The 19,388-nt window shown below is 45.7% G+C and overlaps 3 protein-coding genes across 4 annotated transcripts; all 3 read left to right on the forward strand.

Moving 5' to 3' along the window:
• The first annotated feature begins 429 nt into the window (after window positions 1-429).
• Window positions 430-2,352, forward strand: rad51c (RAD51 paralog C). 2 transcript variants are annotated; one of them, XM_035160315.2, is made up of 5 exons: window positions 430-491; window positions 871-1,060; window positions 1,143-1,371; window positions 1,480-1,696; window positions 1,774-2,352. In XM_035160315.2, exons 2-5 carry the CDS (start codon window positions 943-945, stop codon window positions 2,206-2,208), a joined length of 999 nt encoding a protein of 332 aa, XP_035016206.1. In that variant the 5' UTR covers window positions 430-491; window positions 871-942; the 3' UTR covers window positions 2,209-2,352. The 2 variants fall into 2 exon arrangements, with proteins under 2 accessions (XP_035016206.1, XP_035016207.1); XM_035160316.2 differs by having other exon boundaries at window positions 443-507.
• Window positions 2,353-3,279: 927 nt separating this feature from the next.
• grm6a (glutamate receptor, metabotropic 6a) lies at window positions 3,280-16,342 on the forward strand. The gene is given in 17 exon segments (XM_035160314.2): window positions 3,280-3,411; window positions 4,559-5,188; window positions 6,106-6,322; window positions 9,232-9,367; window positions 9,450-9,604; window positions 9,735-9,875; window positions 9,971-10,171; window positions 10,338-10,477; window positions 10,587-10,709; window positions 11,182-11,446; window positions 11,536-11,771; window positions 11,913-12,074; window positions 12,223-12,346; window positions 12,349-12,371; window positions 13,444-13,584; window positions 13,681-13,785; window positions 15,572-16,342. Coding segments are annotated over 15 exon segments (2,736 nt in total). The 5' UTR covers window positions 3,280-3,411; window positions 4,559-4,606; the 3' UTR covers window positions 13,771-13,785; window positions 15,572-16,342.
• A 1,309-nt stretch (window positions 16,343-17,651) lies between these two features.
• On the forward strand, window positions 17,652-19,378 carry tsr2 (TSR2 ribosome maturation factor). The gene is made up of 5 exons (XM_035159087.2): window positions 17,652-17,777; window positions 18,109-18,199; window positions 18,380-18,471; window positions 18,550-18,708; window positions 19,000-19,378. The coding sequence occupies exons 1-5, from the start codon at window positions 17,700-17,702 to the stop codon at window positions 19,099-19,101; spliced, it is 522 nt and encodes a 173-aa protein (XP_035014978.2). The 5' UTR covers window positions 17,652-17,699; the 3' UTR covers window positions 19,102-19,378.
• The last annotated feature ends 10 nt before the right edge of the window (window positions 19,379-19,388 follow it).

The following is a 19,388-nucleotide window of genomic DNA, read 5'->3' on the forward strand; positions in this document are numbered from 1 at the left end:
CGAGCGACGGCTCCGTCGCGTGGACATGACGTCACATAGCTTCACTAGGAAAATCAGCTGATACACAATTCCGGTTGTTTCTTCAAAATAAGACTTTGAGACCCGAATTGAAAGCCTGGACGTTTTCCTTTCCAGTACATTGTCCAGCAAACAAATATGAATTGGTTATTTGAAGATGTGTAGAAATAGATGTATGTATGTGTGTATATAAATATGTATATAAAAATCTCCCTCGCACCCAACATGTGTTCCTCAAGCTGGGTTCCTCTGGGACTTAGAGGGTTCTTCTCAGTATTTTTAATTTAATTAATTAAATATAATCCAGTGAAATAAATTCATCAAATTCAAACTTTGATTCGCAGAGACTTGTGACGGATGGTCTCCGACTTGTTAAAGCGAGGTCGAACTCTTACTTTGAAATCTTCAACCGGAAGTGTGTGCATGTACGATTCATGGCGGCATGTTGTGAAGAGGAGGAAGAAGAAGAGCAGGTAAACACTTCCTGAGGTTTGTGTTTGATACAGAGCTGAATGAACAGAGATGAGCTGCTGTGATGAGATGTTTGAAAGGGTCTGAATGAGGAGCCAGGAGAAGGGGAGATTCAGGACCACAGCAGCACAGCACTTCCCAGTATGTACACCTGATACATTACAGTGGTCAGAGCAAAACCAGATTAAACGGGTTCAGACTCACTGGTTCCAGTCCTCCCACAGCAGAGCAGATGTACCAGACTCCACTCAGACGACATCACACACACACAGAAGTCAGGTTCATGTGTTCAGAATTGAGGAAGGGAAACATAAAGTTTGAGTTTTTAAAAGAAACTGGATTAATGAAGAGGATTTCATATTGTTTTATGTATTTCTGCAGACCCAACGCTGTAGTAGGTGGCGCTAATGCACCTTAAACGTTAGGTGCCACCCACCATTAAAGAAGAAGAAGATGCTTCGCTCAGTTTCCAGTTTACGTTTAAGTCTTAACGTGAAGGTGAAACTGGTCTCCGCTGGTTTCCGGTTCACCTCTGACCTTCTGCACCTTCACCCGCCACAACTCAGCCACGGTAAAGAAAAAACACAGGTTTTACTTCACACAGCTTCTTTAATGCAATACCAGTTGATCACTGTTCGTTTTACATGTTGCAGAGGCTGGTCTGTCCCAGCAGGAGGCGCTGGAGGTGCTACAGGCTGTGAGGAGTGAAGGGGGGGGGGCGTCAGTCTCTCTCACTGCTCTGGAGCTCCTGCAGAAGGAGGCGGAGACGAGGAGCATCGTGACCTTCTCCTCTCGACTGGACGCTGCGCTCAGCGGCGGAATTCCTGTCGGGAAAACAACAGAAATCTGTGGAACGCCAGGAATCGGGAAAACACAACTGTGGTCCGACACACACACACACACACACACACTCACACACACAAATTTGATCAGTTTTTATTGACAAACGGTTGATGATGTCATTGATCATGTGACCTCTGTGTTGATCAGTCTGCAGCTGGCGGTGGACGTCCAGGTGCCTCAGTGTTTCGGGGGGGTCGGAGGTCAGGTGATCTACATCGACACAGAGGGCAGCTTCCTGCTGCAGAGAGTAACCGACGTGGCCGCCGCCGCAGTCAGACACTGCTCCTTATTGGTCGAAGATGACGAGCAGCGTGTCGCCATGACAACTTTCACCGTGGAGGATATCCTGTCCAACATCTTCCTGGTAATGACAACAGGTCGACATGGTAACAGAAGTCACTCAGGTTTAAGACTGATTCTGATTGGTCGATTGTCCCTCAGGTGCATTGTTTTGACTACGTGGAGCTGCTGGCGGAGCTTCACCTGCTGCCCGACTTCCTGTCAGATCACCCGAGGGTCCGCCTCCTGGTGATTGACAGTGTGGCATTTCCATTTAGACGGTTTGACGACCTGTCACAGAGGACACGCCTCCTCTACGGCCTCGCCCAGCAGCTTTTTGCTATGGCAACCAGAAACACTGTTGCTGTTGTGATCACCAACCAGATGACCACACGGGTGCGGGGCAGCCAATCACAGCTGGTCCCTGCCCTTGGGGATAGCTGGGGCCACGCCTCCAACATCAGGCTCCTCCTACAGTGGTCAGGGTCACAACGCCTGGCAACAGTTGTTAAATCTCCAAGTCACGCGGACGCCACCGTCCAATACCAGATCACCTCAGACGGCTTCAGAGACAGTGACCAATCAGGAGCCTGCTGATTGGTCGGACGTTTTTCAATATCTGAAGATGAGGGAGACGATTCTGCTCGGACATGTTCATGTGTTTCACTGTAAATAAATAACAGACTGTAAATATGTTAAAACTGATTCAAATGTAAAGTAAATAAAAGTCTTTTATTGTTATATAAGTTAAACATCAAAGCCAAAAACAGGTAAAGATTCCTGCCTTCACAACACTGAAAACACCTAAATATCTTTAAATTTAAAGTCACCACATGCGCTTGAGTCAGATTGATGTTGAAAGACGATGTGACTGAGATGAAGACTGAGGTTCACTCTTAATAACATGATTCAGTCGTGCTCTGTATTAATACTATGATTATAATACTATGATAAATGTAACTCTAACCCTCTCACAGTGAGGGAGAGCGTTGTCCCACAGCCACGGACAACTGGCCTCGTTCAGATCACAGTCACAATGAGTTACAATGTAACTAAGTAGATTGTTCCTGTAGCAGCTGAAGGTCAAATATCCGACTCAGACAGAAACACATCAGGTGCTTTTCTTTATTTGTTTCAACGTAAAAGTATTCCCGACTAAATACAGAAGATGTTGTTTGTGAAGTGACGGTTAATCAGAAATGATTATTGTGTCTCTGACTGAAAAGATGACGACATGTCAGATTGCTCCTCCAACCAGGTTAGCGTTGTGTTGCTATAGCAACCGACTCAGAGTTTTCACTAAACCTGAAACAGACTCAGCTGCTGAAGTGCAACAAACAAACTCAATCTCCCATCATGCATTGCTGTTGGCCACTGTTTCATATCGATTTATTGAGTCAATATTAAACGGAATACTCACAGACAGCTGTTCCCATGGCAACAGATGCTGTTATCAACACCTGAGCAGGTGAACACAGACAGGAAGTGACCAGCAGAGGTCACTGTGGTGTTTTCCTGTAAGGACCGACCAACACACACACACACACACACACACACATATACACACACACACATACACACACACACACACACACACACACAGCAGAATTAATTAAAGAGAGAGAGGTGTTCAGACCTTCACTGATTGGAGGAGGAGGGAGGGGGGGGACCGGAGCTTCATCACGGACTCACCGGGACTCAGCGGAGTTTCACCGGCGGCTTTCTGCGGAGCGACGCCCGGAGCCGAGCATCGCTGAGCGGATCCAGGACTGAGGTCAGACCGGGAGGAGACGGGCTCCGGTGAGTTACTATGGAAACCAGAGGAGACCGTGATTAAAGATAATGTGAATGAACCTGAGTCATTAAACGGATTAAATATGAATCTCATTAAACTTATTGAATATTAATGAAATAATTGATTATTGATGATCAGGAGACATCAGATCAATCACATTTATTCCACACGCTCCTTCAATCAATTCATCAATAGAGAAGATCAGCAGCTGTTTGTAGATTCATCAATTAAACATCAGGTTTTCTGTCGCAGATGTTTCATAAACCAAACATCGATCCATAATCCATCAATTGATCTGATTGATTCAATGATCAACAACTTTTAAAACCGTTTGTGAGACTTTTATTTGTTCTAAATATTAATAATTTTCTGTTCATGTTATAATATAATAAAATATAATGTGAGAAACGTGAAAACACTGAAACACTTTTTCCATTTCACCTGACAGAAATATTTTCAGTAGTTTTTCTTTTTGTTTGTTGTGTAAATCGTTTTAAAATGTTTTCTTAAATATCTTCATCTGAGTTTTTGTTTGTGGTTGATTTTTAGTTTTATTGATTTAAATTCAACAAACTAATTGACTAATGTAACAAATAGTTGTATAATAGCAAATAGTTCAAGTTAACGAATTAAATTCAACATCATGAAATAAAAATATTGATTCATTTACAGTAAGTTGTTAAAGACATGTTGAATGTGATGATCACATGGTCAAACTGTTTGTCCTCCTCAAAGATAAAACACAGTAATAATGATAATAACAAAAGACATTATTAATGATAATAATAATAATAATAATAATAATAATAATAATAATAATAATAATAATAATAATAATAATTTTCTTCCTTAACTCATTTTAATAACTGACAAATATTCAGATAGTTTGTTATTATAGAAATTTATTTTTGGTTGGTGAAGAAAATGTTTGAATAAAGTTACATGAATTGAATTTGCATGCAATGTAATACAAATAAAGGGCTGGGGGGGTATTTGTAATAAGAAGAAAATAACCTTTAAAATCAGATGCGTATGAAAGGTTTAAACAACCGAAAACAAATGATCAAATCGTTAAATCGATCGATTGATTGATTGATTGATTGATTGATTGGTTGATGTTGATTGATTGATTGATTGATTGATCGTCCACAGGAGTTCACAGAAGGATGAAAAGTCTCGGCTGAACATCAGCATCACATTATGACATCATCAGGCCCTGCCCACTTTCCCCTCCCCCTCCGACATCATCATCACTATGTCTCCCTCTGGATTGGACAAACACCTCATCAGCTGTCCCTGTGGCCCCGCCTCCTGCTGTCTCTCTGGCTCTGGATTGGTGGACTGATGACCCAGGTGAGCGCCTCCCACCAGCACTTCCACCCGCGCTCCATCAAGATACCTGGTGACATCACTCTGGGGGGGCTGTTCCCCGTCCACGCCCGCGGCCCCCACGGGCTGCCCTGCGGCGAGCTGAAGAAGGAGAAGGGGATCCACCGCATGGAGGCCATGTTGTACGCCCTGGACCAAATCAACAGCGACCCCTATCTGCTGCCCAACATCACGCTGGGGGCCCGGATCCTGGACACCTGCTCCAGAGACACCTACGCCCTGGAACAGTCGCTCACCTTCGTCCAGGCGCTGATCCAGAAAGACACGTCCGACATCCGCTGCTCCAACGGGGAGCCGCCGATCATCCGCAAACCGGAGCGAGTGGTGGGAGTGATCGGAGCGTCGGCCAGCTCCGTGTCCATCATGGTCGCCAACATCCTGCGCCTGTTTGAGGTAATAATACACCTGTGAACATCCACCCAGCAGTAACTGATCGTCAGTTACAGGTGATCATTCCTGAAGATTACAGACCTGATCACTTTCATCAGGTTCATGGATGAGTACAGCTGTGCGTCATCTGCATAACCTACATGTAACCTACATGTAACCTACATGTAACCTGTATTCCACCTGTATGATGAACACGCATGTGGATCTTCCTGATAATGTAATGTAAAGGAGGGGCCTAGTACAGAGCCTTGTGGAACTCCATTATAAACTTTACTGTTTCACATGTTGTTCTTTTATCAACATCATGTTTCAGTCAGTCACAGAATCTCCACGATGGTGATGATGTCACTGAGATCCATCAGGACGAGTGTAGCGACGCGTCTGAGGTCATGAGAAGGTTGTTGGTAACCCTGGTAACCATCTCTGGTTAGAAACAGGTTCCATGTGAATCCAAAGTAAAAAGTTTAGTTTGATGAAACGTTAAAATCCTAACGTGGAGTCCTTTATTAATCTGCACACACACACACACACACACACACACACACACACACACACACACACACACACACACACACACACACACACACACACACACACACACACACACACTAATGTGATTGTTATTTGTTGTATTGAAGCTGTGACACACATTCAGGCTGTTGCACAACACTAATCCTGTGTGTGTGTGTGTGTGTGTCTGTGTGTGTGTGTGTGTGTGTTGCTGTGTGTGTGTGTGTGTGTGTGTGTGTGTGTGTGTGTGTGTGTGTGTGTGAGACCTTGTGTTGTTGATCAGATTGACACCACAAACCAACTGAAACCTCAGGTGTTTGAAGGTTTCAGCCTGAATGAAGTGACCCAGATGATCGATCTCCGGATCCTCAGTCTATATTTTCTGATTATTGATAATTGATCTGTCTCAGATTCCTCAGGTGAGTTACGCCTCCACGGCTCCGGAGCTCAGTGACAACAACCGTTATGACTTCTTCTCTCGGGTGGTTCCTCCGGACTCGTACCAGGCTCAGGCCATGCTGGACATCGTCCGAGCTCTGGGCTGGAACTACGTGTCCACGTTAGCCTCGGAGGGAAACTACGGAGAGAGCGGCGTCGACGCCTTCATGCAGATCTCCAGAGAGGCCGGTAAGGTTCACTTCCTGTCTGTCTGTCCCTCTGTCAGGTGGAGTCTTACCTGTCTCTCTCTCTCTGTCAGGTGGGGTCTTACCTGTCTCTCTCTCTGTCAGGTGGAGTCTTACCTGTCTCTCTCTGTCAGGTGAGTCTTACCTGTCTCTCTCTGTCAGGTGGAGTCTTACCTGTCTCTCTCTCTGTCAGGTGGAGTCTTACCTGTCTCTCTCTGTCAGGTGGAGTCTTACCTGTCTCTCTCTGTCGTGGGTCGTCTCTCTCTCTGTCAGGTGGAGTCTTACCTGTCTCTCTCTCTGTCAGGTGGAGTCTTACCTGTCTCTCTCTCTCTGTCAGGTGGGGTCTTACCTGTCTCTCTCTCTGTCAGGTGGAGTCTTACCTGTCTCTCTCTCTGTCAGGTGGGGTCTTACCTGTCTCTCTCTCTGTCAGGTGGAGTCTTACCTGTCTCTCTCTCTGTCAGGTGGGTCTTACCTGTCTTCTCTCTGTCAGGTGGAGTCTTACCTGTCTCTCTCTCTGTCAGGTGGAGTCTTACCTGTCTCTCTCTCTGTCAGGTGGAGTCTTACCTGTCTCTCTCTCTGTCAGGTGGAGTCTTACCTGTCTCTCTCTGTCAGGTGGAGTCTTACCTGTCTCTCTCTGTCAGGTGGGGTCTTCCCTGTCTCTCTCTCTGTCAGGTGGGGTCTTACCTGTCTCTCTCTCTGTCAGGTGGAGTCTTACCTGTCTCTCTCTGTCAGGTGGGGTCTTACCTGTCTCTCTCTGTCAGGTGGGTCTACCTGTCCTCCCTGTCTCTCTCTCTGTCAGGTGGGTCTTACCTGTCTCTCTCTGTCAGGTGGAGTCTTACCTGTCTCTCTCTCTGTCAGGTGGGGTCTTACCTGTCTCTCTCTCTGTCAGGTGGGGTCTTACCTGTCTCTCTCTCTGTCAGGTGGGGTCTTACCTGTCTCTCTCTCTGTCAGGTGGGGTCTTACCTGTCTCTCTCTCTGTCAGGTGGAGTCTTACCTGTCTCTCTCTCTGTCAGGTGGGGTCTTACCTGTCTCTCTCTCTGTCAGGTGGGTCTTACCTGTCTCTCTCTCTGTCAGGTGGAGTCTTACCTGTCTCTCTCTCTGTCAGGTGGAGTCTTACCTGTCTCTCTCTGTCAGGTGGGGTCTTACCTGTCTCTCTCTGTCAGGTGGGGTCTTACCTGTCTCTCTCTGTCAGGTGGAGTCTTACCTGTCTCTCTCTGTCAGGTGGGTCTTACTCTCTCTCTCTGTCAGGTGGAGTCTTACCTGTCTCTCTCTCTGTCAGGTGGAGTCTTACCTGTCTCTCTCTCTCTGTCAGGTGGAGTCTTACCTGTCTCTCTCTCTGTCAGGTGGAGTCTTACCTGTCTCTCTCTCTGTCAGGTGGGGTCTTACCTGTCTCTCTCTCTGTCAGGTGGAGTCTTACCTGTCTCTCTGTCGGAGTCTACCTGTCTTCTGTCAGTCCTCTCTAGGTCACCTGTCTCCTCCTCTCTCTCTGTCAGGTGGAGTCTTACCTGCTCTCTCTGTCAGGTGGGTCTTACCTGTCTCTCTCTCTGTCAGGTGGAGTCTTACCTGTCTCTCTCTGTCAGGTGGGTCTGGTCTCTCTCTGTCAGGTGGGGCCTTACCTGTCTCTCTCTCTGTCAGGTGGAGTCTTACCTGTCTCTCTTTGTCAGGTGGAGTCTTACCTGTCTCTCTCTCTGTCAGGTGGAGTCTTACCTGTCTCTCTCTCTGTCAGGTGGAGTCTTACCTGTCTCTCTCTTTGTCAGGTGGAGTCTTACCTGTCTCTCTCTCTGTCAGGTGGAGTCTTACCTGTCTCTCTGTCAGGTGGGTCTTACCTGTCCTCTCTCTCTGTCAGGTGGAGTCTTACCTGTCTCTCTCTGTCAGGTGGGGTCTTACCTGTCTCTCTCTCTGTCAGGTGGAGTCTTACCTGTCTCTCTCTCTGTCAGGTGGGGTCTTACCTGTCTCTCTCTCTCAGGTGGAGTCTTACCTGTCTCTCTCTCTGTCAGGTGGGGTCTTACCTGTCTCTCTCTCTCTGTCAGGTGGAGTCTTACCTGTCTCTCTCTGTCAGGTGGAGTCTTACCTGTCTCTCTCTGTCAGGTGAGGTCTTACCTGTCTCTCTCTCTGTCAGGTGGGGTCTTACCTGTCTCTCTCTCTGTCAGGTGGAGTCTTACCTGTCTCTCTCTGTCAGGTGTCTTACTCTCTCTCTCTGTCAGGTGGAGTCTTACCTGTCTCTCTCTCTGTCAGGTGGAGTCTTACCTGTCTCTCTCTCTGTCAGTGGGTCTACCTGTCTCTCCTCTCTCTGTCAGGTGGAGTCTTACCTGTCTCTCTCTCTGTCAGGTGGAGTCTTACCTGTCTCCTCTCTGTCAGGTGGAGTCTTACCTGTCTCTCTCTCTGTCAGGTGGAGTCTTACCTGTCTCTCTCTCTGTCGGGTGAGTCTTACCTGTCTCTCGCCAGGTGGAGTCTTACCTGTCTCTCTCTCTCTGTCAGGTGGAGTCTTACCTGCTCTCTCTCTCTCAGGTGGAGTCTTACCTGTCCTCTCTGTCAGGTGAGTCTTACCTGTCTCTCTGTCGGGTGGAGTCTTACCTGACTCTCTCTCTCTGTCAGGTGAACTCTTACCTGTCTCTCTGTCAGGTGGGGTCTTACCTGTCTCTCTCTGTCAGGTGGGGTCTTACCTGTCTCTCTCTGTCAGGTGGGTCTTACCTGTCTCTCTCTCTGTCAGGTGGGTCTTACCTGTCTCTCTCAGGTGGAGTCTCTCTCTCTCTCTGTCGGGTGGAGTCTTACCTGTCTCTCTCTCTGTCGGGTGGAGTCTTACCTGTCTCTCTCGTCTCTCTGTCAGGTGGGTCTTACCTGTCTCTCTGTCAGGTGGGTCTACCTGTTCTCCTCTCTGTCAGGTGGGGTCTTACCTGTCTCTCTCTCTCTCAGGTGGGGTGTGCATTGCTCAGTCAGTGAAGATTCCTCGCGAGCCGACAGCGGGAGAGTTCGATAAGATCATCAGACGTCTCATGGAGACGAGTAACGCCAGAGGTGTCATCATCTTCGCCAACGAAGACGACATCAAGTAAAAACACGTAACCAACAAACTGACACGCCATCACATCACCATGGTTACCACACTGACTCCTCCTCTTTATTTCTGGTAGGCGTGTCCTAGAGGCAGCCAAGCGTGCTAACCTGACGGGTCACTTCCTGTTTGTGGGTTCAGACAGCTGGGGGGCGAAAACTTCCGCAATCACAGAGCTGGAAGACGTCGCTGAGGGCGCCGTCACCATCCTGCCGAAACGAGTGTCGATCGACGGTAAAGATATTAACGACAAAACATCATTGTGTGTGTGGGTTACTGTGTGTATCATTGTGTGGGTATTATTGTGTGTGTTATTGTTGTGTGTGTATATTATTGTGTATCATTGGGTGTGTGGGTTGTTCAGGCTTCGATCAGTACTTCACGTCTCGTTCTCTGGAGAACAATCGCAGGAACATCTGGTTCGCTGAGTTCTGGGAAGACGACTTCAGGTGTAAACTGACGCGACCTGGAATCAAACTGGACCCTGAAAAGAAGAAATGTACAGGTACGACCACATCTGAGGGGGCGGGGCCTGGGCACAGACAGAAACTGTTACAGGTGTGTGTGTGATGTCATGTGACGTCATGCGTGTCCCTGCAGGTGATGAGCGGATTGGTCGGGACTCGTCCTACGAGCAGGAAGGGAAGGTTCAGTTTGTGATTGACGCAGTTTACGCTGTTGCTCACGCTCTGCACAGCATGCTTCAGAACCTGTGTCCGGGCAGCGGCGGCGTCTGCAGCAGCATGGACCCTGTGGAGGGACGCTCGCTGCTCGACTACATCAGAGCCGTCAACTTCAACGGTGACAAAAATACAAACATACGTCAGAGCAACTTCCGAGATGTAGAGCAGCGGCCAATCAAATCCCTCCTGTAGGATAAACACCTTATAGATCGTAGATTATATATATAATATTAGGTTGTATAGTTTCTTGCCTGTTTGTCTCTACCTGTCTGTCTCTCAAACAGGAAGTGCAGGTACCAGTGTTCTGTTCAATGAGAATGGAGACGCTCCTGGTCGTTATGACATCTTCCAGTTTCAGCTGACCAATCACAGCCACCCTGAATACCGTGTCATCGGCCAGTGGACCAATAACCTGAGACTTAATGTAGGAAACGGACTAATCCAGATACTGTCTGCTTTTCCACCTGTCTGTCTCTCTGACCTGTCTCTCTCTCTCTCTCTCTCTCTCTGACCTGTCTGTCTCTCGGGGTCAGTTGGAGGACATGCAGTGGTCTGGTGGAGATAAATTAGTTCCTGACTCCGTCTGTAGTTTTCCTTGTAAATCAGGAGAGAGGAAGAAGATGGTGAAGGGAGTTCCCTGCTGCTGGCACTGTGAGGTGAGACATGTACCTGTCTGTCTGTCATGTTTAGGGTTAGCAGTACCCAAGAAGCAGAACTAACAGCAGAACAGACAAACAGGCTTTTTACCCTGTTAAGAGGTTTTTAGTAGTTTTACTCTTGTTGAGGGTAAAGAACAGAGGATGTCACACTTTGTTAAAGCCTCTGAGACAAACTGTGAATAAGGGCTGTGCAATCATTTAATCTGATTGATTCAAACTCTGTATAGACCAGGACAAAACTAAAGAGAGGAATACACACAAAGAATAAACCTCTCTCTCTCTCTCTCTCTCTCTCTCTCTCTCTCTCTCTCTCTCTCTCTCTCTCTCTCTCTCTCTCTCTCTCTCTCTCTCTCTCTCTCTCTCTCTCTCTCTCTCTCTCTCTCTCTCTCTCTCTCTCTCTGACCTGTCTCTCTCTTAACCTCTCTCTCTCCTCTGTCTCTCTCTCTCTCTCTCTCTGACCTGTCTGCAGCTCTGTGATGGGTACCAGTACCAGCTGGATGAGTTTACCTGTGAGATGTGTCCATCAGACATGCGTCCCGCCCCGAACAGAACCACGTGTCGTCCGACGCCGATCATCAAACTGGAGTGGAACTCCCCCTGGGCTCTAGTTCCTGCCTCCCTCGCCATGCTGGGTATCTTAGCAACCAGCGCAGTGGTCATCACCTTCATCCGCTTCAACGACACGCCCATCGTCAGGGCGTCAGGTCGAGAGCTCAGCTATGTTCTACTGACAGGTAAATGCTCACCTGATGTCAGCAGTGATGTCAGCAGTGATGTCATCAGCAGTGAGGATGACATCACCTGTCTCTCTCTGTGTTTGCAGGAATCTTCCTGATCTACCTGATCACTTTCCTGATGATCGCGGAGCCAGGTGCGGTGGTTTGTGCGTTCCGGCGCCTCCTGCTGGGCCTCGGCATGGCCATCACCTACTCCGCCATGTTGACCAAAACCAACCGCATCTACCGCATCTTCGAGCAGGGCAAGAAGTCAGTGACCCCGCCCAAATTCATCAGCCCCACCTCCCAGCTCGCCATCACTTTCATCCTCGTCTGCGTCCAGGTGAGTGCTCAGGTGTCACATGACCTCCCGTTAGTGCAGCAGCAGCTGGTCACATGACACAGGTTCATGTGTGTGTGTGTGTGTGTGTGTGTGTGTGTGTGTGTGTGTGTGTGCGTGTGTGCGTGTGCGTGTGTGTGTCAGGTCCTAGGTGTGTTTGTGTGGTTCGCCGTCATCCCCCCTCACACCATCATTGACTATGAAGAGCTCCGCCCCCCAAACCCTGATTATGCCAGAGGCATCCTGAAGTGTGACATGTCTGACCTGTCAATCATCGGCTGCCTCAGCTACAGTATCGTGCTCATGGTAACGTATTGATCTGTTATTGATCTGTTATTGATCTGTTATTGACGACCACAGTTTCAGACCCTCCTGAACAAACCACCTGTTGAAGGCTGAACAGGCCTGCTGAACAGGCCTGTTGCTAAGTAACCTATATCGTTCTTGTTGCTAGGTAACGTGTACAGTGTATGCAGTGAAGAGTCGTGGTGTCCCGGAGACGTTTAATGAAGCGAAGCCGATCGGGTTCACGATGTACACCACCTGCATCGTCTGGCTCGCTTTCGTACCGATCTTCTTTGCACCGCCCAGTCCACTGAGAAGGTGAGACCATAGTAACCGGTTTTGGTTCATGTGGTTTCTGATCATGTGGTTTTGGTTCATGTGGTTTTGGTTCATGTGGTTTTGGTTCAGTGTGAGTTCAGGGAGGGACGACAGATAAACGACGGCAGGATTAGACACTGAGTGCAGATTAAACAGATTATAATCCAGCACAGGATGAAATTAGAGAATAATAACTTTATTAAAACCAACGTTTAAAGAGCCGCAGATAAAAAAAAGAGCCAAAAATAACGTGAAGGGAAACAGACGGAAACACGTCTGTTATTCACAGAGACTTTTAGAGCAAAGTGATCTGGACTCGTGGGATTTATATGGTTTTATGTGGATTCCTGTGGTTCACAACAAACAGATCAGTGAACCAATAAGCTTTGAAGTTAAATCATATTTCTCAGACAATGTTAATTCTGCATTAACGACCTCAGGTCATAAAAACATAGTCCCATTAAAACTTATTAAGTTTATGAATTAATAATAAACATCAGAACATGTTTGATATGAATTATGAGTCCAGTTGATGTAACGAAATAGACAAAGAGAGAAAATAAAATAAATCTCTCACAAATAGCTGTGTGTGTGTGTGTGTGTGTGTGTGTGTGTGTGTGTGTGTGTGTGTGTGTGTGTGTGTGTGTGTGTGTGTGGTGATTTACTGGTCTACATCAGCAGCAGTTACAGACGGTGTTCCCCATGGTTCAGTGTTGAGACCACTTCTATTCATCTAAACGGGTCAGAGGTCATTTTGAATCCAGATTCACTGTCTCCACCAAACCCAACACCGCCCCCTGCTGTTCTCAGTGATTCTCTACATCAACACCTGGACGTCAAAGCACCTTCTGAAACTGAATCATGTTTCTCCTGATTGGTTCAAGATCTGCGTCATTTAACTTTAACCTGAACCTGTGAACGATGACGTCACTGTTCATCTTCTATACTTACTGTGGAGGTTCTAGTCGTTCTTTAGTCGTTCTTTAGTCGTTCTTCAGGACGTTCTTCAGAATGTTCTTCGGGACGTTCTTCAGGATGTTCTCTGTCATGGTGTCCATCTCTGTTCCTCCAGATGTTCATCCAGACGGCGACTCTGACCGTGTCGATGTCGCTCAGTGCGTCCGTGTCTCTCGGGATGCTCTACGTGCCGAAGGTTTACGTCATCGTTTTCCATCCTGAGCAGAACGTCCAGAAGAGGAAGAGGAGCATCAAGGTTCCATACACACTGTCACCTGTTGGTGTTGTTGTGTTATTGTGTTGTTGTTGTGTTGTATGTAAGCCTGACAGTTGTGTTGTCGTTGTGTTGCAGGTGGTCGCCCAAGTTGCCAGATTGTCTCAAAAATCATTAAATGACAAACAAAATGGAGAAACAAAGATAGTACCTGACAGAACACAGTGATACGACAAACTACAGGTACAGACACACACCTGTACACACACCTTGACACACACCTGTACACACTGACACACTTGTATCAGGTTATGATAAAAGGATTTTCAGATTTTCATGTTAACTTCAAAAAATGTTCATCTGATAAAAATTTGATTTGATCAATAGATTTGATTTATGATCCAATATTTGAAAATCAGATTCATCACAGACTGTAAATAAAGATGGACGACATGACAGCTCCCAAATTATATCGATCGCCCCCTGGTGGCTGGCTGCAGTAAAGGTCATAAACCCGCCTCCACCATGTTAGCAGATGGGACATGGACCAAACAAGAAAATCAAAGTAGACGTTAAATAAATGTTTGTCAAAGATGGTTTCTGTCATTTCAGGTCGTTCTTATCTCACTGAGGTTCAAATGTTCATGTTTCTGATCAGTTTGGTTTTAATTAGTTATTTGATGATATAAAAACGGGCTGAAACTGACTCCTGATTGGTCGAGAGCGTTTGTGGACGGCTCCACTTCCCAATCACTACAGCACAGACTGACTCCAAATCATCAGCACAAGATGGCAGCGTTGGTATCAGAGATATTTTGGCTTCATTCTTTAAACGTGTCGTCCATCTTTCTTTGTTTGTCCTCATGAAGCCCATGAGTGGAGCTCACATGTGTTTATGGAAAAGGATGAGATGAGTCCTGACTCCTGGAAGCTGCTGCAGATATTTCTGGAAACTCTGATGAATATTTCAGCTTCATGTTAAAGATTCATGTTGATGTTCACGGCTCAGTTGCTCTGAGTGCTCAGGAGCAAGGCACTAACCCTGCAGGTTGAAGCTTCACTGTGAGAAGAGCTCACATTTTAAATTTTTTCGTGTGGTCGTTGGTAAAGAATCAGACAGGAAGTGGAACTGAAGTGTGGATGTTTATCTTTGTCTTCTTTATGTGGTTCAGCAGCAAGCACGTGGCGTCCACTGATCAGAAGGTCGGTGGTTCGATCCCCGGCTCCTCCACATGTTGATCTGATTGGATGATGCATATTGACCTGTCGTGAGGTCACTGTGTGACGTGGTCGTTAAAACAGACCAGACTAGAGAAGCAAAAGTCCACTTACACCATTTTCTCATCAGGGAATGGAACCATCATCCACAACAGTCAGGTGTGTCACGTTGTCCTGTTCTAGGGAGTTTGACTTGAGTCCTTGAAGAGGTTACTGGTGTTGTTGAGAAGGTTCCAGATAGAAAGATACTTTATTGATCCTGAGGGAAATTAAGGATGTTCTTGAGAAGATTCCAGATGTTCTTGAGGAGGTTCCAGGTGCTTTTGAGGAGGTTCCAGGTGTTCTTGAGGAGGTTCCAGGTGTTCTTGAGAAGGTTCCAGATGTTGTTGAGGAGGTTCCAGGTGTTCTTGAGGAGGTTCTTGATCTTCTTGAGAAGGTTCCAGGTGTTCTTGAGGATGTTCCAGGTGTTCCTGAGGAGGTTCCAGATGTTGTTGAGGAGGTTCCAGATGTTCTTGAGGAGATTCCAGATGTTGTTGAGGAGGTTCTTGATCTTCTTGAGAAGGTTCCAGGTGTTCTTGAGCATGTTCCAGGTGTTCCTGTGGAGGTTCCAGATGTTCTTGAGGAGGTTCCAGATGTTCTTGAGGAGGTTCCAGATGTTCTTGAGGAGGTTCCAGATGTTGTTGAGGAGGTTAACGGTGTTCTTGAGGAGGTTCCAGATGTTCTTGCTGGTCAGCTGCTGTTACTGATCAAAGTGATGAGATGTGACCAAACATCTGGAAACACACCTGTTGTTTTTCTTCTCTCCTCTCAGGTAGCTGTTGACCAATCCCTGTGAAGAGCCTGATGACATCATCATCGTGAAGATTGTTGTGTTTTTGAAGAAGCAGAGAAAAGTGAATAATGTGAAACAGGCTTTTATTTCTTTAACTGACTTTAAGGATTTTATATTCGACTTGAATTCATTTGAGAAATCAACACATTTGATGATGAGGAATCTGAACTTCTGAATGCACTTTTTTTGCCTGACGTAGAATCACATTAGAATCCAGCTCCTCATTTTGTTTTTGAAAATCAGACTGAATGTTCTATTGTTTCTAGGGAAGATGGAGAAGTTGAGATTTGTGAATATGGAGCAAACTGCACGTGTTATACAACATGAGACAAATACATGTCTGTGGTTTCAATGTGATTTTCACAAACTGAGCACATACGTGTTTTATCAGCACTGAGCTCGTGGAGGTGGTGTGTGGGACAACACCTCCTCCTGGTGGCTGAAATGTAAAACTGCTTTTAAATCAACTCTTTTTGGGACATTAAAGATGGAACAACCTGCATCGATTAATCAATTAATATTGATTTATTAATCGAGTAATAACCTATTTTGATAACTGATCAGTGTGAGGAGTCTTTAAGAAAAGATTTTAGCTTCTTAAATTTGAATGTTTTCTAAAAATAAGTGAAAACATAACGTGTCTGTTCAACATCTTGATTCTTCCAAACTGTGAATGACACTGTGAAATAGAAAAAATACATCTTTTCATGTTGTTGCTACTTTTCAATGATGTCACAATATCAACAATATAAAGTGTTTAATAAAAACAACAAGTTCTCAAAATATTTGTTCAATGTGAGTTATAGAAACGACAAATATGAATAAATGAGATGGTGATATCACCGAAACACTTTGATCTTGTGCCTTCATTAAGCTCCATTCTCTACGACAGTATCACGTTTCTTTTTTTATATTTTGTTTTCAGATTTTAAGCAGATATGTAGAACACAATGATAACAACAAATGCAAATGTGTACAAGAAAGTAAAAAATGAAACACAAGGGGGCGTCAGTGACACAAAGACACTTTACATTACTCTGCAGTAACCAGTGTTTAAAGAGGCTGTTTAATCTGAGGTGATCACATCTCTATAGAAACATCGTAACATGTCAGAAGACAAAGATTAGGCTGCTAAATTTTCATAAAGTTTTCAGATGTTAAATATTTTTTCTAAGATTGAAAGTTGTCTTTTCAAGAGGGAATCTGTATTTCTGAAAACCATCTATGACGAGTGGAATCCACGTCACTGTAAACATGTCCTGGTCACGTTTAAAGATATTAAATTAATTTAATTTCATAAGCAGTTGAGCATGGAACAGTCAAGAGATTCGACAAAGTTCGATCTGTTGGAAACTCGTCTGACAGATGTTGATCAGAGTCACAGAGGTGCTGGTGAAAGGATCTCACCTGAGACAGCTGCTGAAATTCAGGTCTCCTCCTCCATCCTGAAGATCTTCTCCTGCTCGGCTGTGGAGATCATCCTGACCTCCTGACAGGCTGCATCAACCCTGGATGACCTCTACACCACGAGGGTGAGGTCAGAGGTCAGAGCCCAAAGCAAGACGGACAGTTTACACCCAACGACGGACGGTTTAGACCTGAGGTCAGAAAGACTAGAACCCATAGGCCAGGCAGCTTTATTTATAAAGCACATTTCATGGTGCAGTACAGGAATATTAAAAACAGCAGAAACACATGTACAATAAATGTGAGAATATAATTGATTGAAAAAAATTTCAAGCAAATTAAAAAGATTAAAAAGAGCAGAATATAAGAGGTAAAGATATTAATAGAGGTAAAAGAAATAAAAACGAGAAATCTGTATAAAAATGTAAAAAACGTCTGTAGTTCAGACTGTATAACCAGGGTTGTATATAATCTATAATATAGATTATATACAATTATATACATTATATCTATAATATAGATTATATACAACCCTGGTTATATAGTCTATATTATAGTCTTTGTATACAGTCTATGGTTCAGACTGTATTTAACTGTATCGAATATAAACCTGTTTCTATGGTTCAGATTCGGATCGACTTTTCATGTCTGATCCTGTGTCTCTCTCTTCACTCGACTCATCGTGTCTGATGAATCCAATATGGCGGCCGCCGCAGCTTCACGTGAACTCTTCACTGAGGGAGTAAGAGCGGCTCTTCACACGTGGCCCGTTCTCCAGGTAACACACACACACACACAGACACACACACACACACACCAGAGACAGACAGACAGACAGACAGGTGGAGACCGTGAGACAGACGTGAAATGACCGCTACTGCGGCTCAGATGAGCCGTTAAAGCTAACATGCTACAGGATTAGCTGTTAGCTTCATAGACGGGTTGTTTTCTATAAAGACCTTGTTAGACACTGGTGTTTACATCCGGGTTTGATTCATTTCCAAACCACTTTAATCCAGTTTGAAACCAATTTCACTTTAGTTCTAATCCAGTTTGACTCCAGTTTGTGAGTTTACATCGGCACCTGTTTGTCTGCGTGTGTTCCTCAGATCGCGGTGGATAACGGGTTCGGGGGCGTGTACGCGCAGCAGAAAGCTGATTGGATGGTGGATGTTGTTCAGCAGTATTTCCATGACAACGGTAAGTAACCATGGTAACCATTCACCCGAGTGCTCTGTTCAATTCATTAAAGCAACATGGTCACAAGATGAGAAGAGAAATGATTATTGATCTGTGAGGCTGAAAACTTTATTAACCTGAATCATGTGAACAACCTGAAGTGAAGTTACTGTGTGTGTGTGTGTGTGTGTGTGTGTGTAGCTGACCTGCAGCAGTGTGAGGTTGAGGACTTCATTGCTGAACTGATGAATCAGGAGTTTGACACAGTGGTGGATGATGGGAGTTTACCTCAGGTATGCACACACACACACGCACGCACACACACACACACACCTGATTAGACCCAAAAATTTGCTCTTCCACCTGTGCAGGTGTCCATCAGTCTGCTGCAGATGTTCAGTCAGTGGCAGCAGGGGGCGCTACAGCAGCTCCAACACACCATCAGCACTCTGACACAGAAGAAGAGTCAGAGGGCAAAGGTCACAGCTCCGCCCACACAGTCTGACGAAGAGAGCGATGCTGAGACACAGGTACGTGAAGAACGCATATCTGAAGTTATAACTTATTTCCACTTTGTGTCTTAGTATCCTGTCCTTTTTACTGCAGTTCTACACAATCTGAAATACTGTGGCACAGGTTACCATGGTAACCTACAACTGTCGCACAGCGACACCTTAACCTGCGTTGATCCCGAGTCCTGGTTCAGGATCATGTGACTCGTCTCTGATGTTTATTGGTTGTAAATGTCGAAATCCAAAATAGAATTGATTGATCATTTCATTAATCTTTTAAGTGAAGATGAACTCTCTCTCTCCCTCAAGGCGATGGACTGTGACTCGTCCACAACACACAACCCTCCACCCCCCCCTCCTCCTCCTCCTCAGGAAGAAGAAGACGGCTGGACGGTCGTCAGAAAGAAGTGAAGAGGAGGATGAAGAGCAGAATGAACTGTTGACCTTTGACCACCAGGAAGACGTGTCAAACAGACTCCTCCTCCTTCAGCGCCGGACCATGATGGCGTCTCTCCAGCGTCTGCTGCCGTGTCCGAGCGTCTTCGAGTCCTGGTTCAGTTCTGGATTAAATGAGGTCGTGTCCACCTGAGAAAAGACTCACACACGAACTGAAGAAACTTTTACTCGTGTTTCCTGTGGTTCTCAGTTAGGAGAACGTCTGTTTCATAATAAAATTATTATTATTGTTGCTCAGACGT

The sequence above is a fragment of the Hippoglossus stenolepis genome, chromosome 6 (assembly GCF_022539355.2).
Source record: "Hippoglossus stenolepis isolate QCI-W04-F060 chromosome 6, HSTE1.2, whole genome shotgun sequence".
Classification (NCBI taxonomy): domain Eukaryota; kingdom Metazoa; phylum Chordata; class Actinopteri; order Pleuronectiformes; family Pleuronectidae; genus Hippoglossus; species Hippoglossus stenolepis.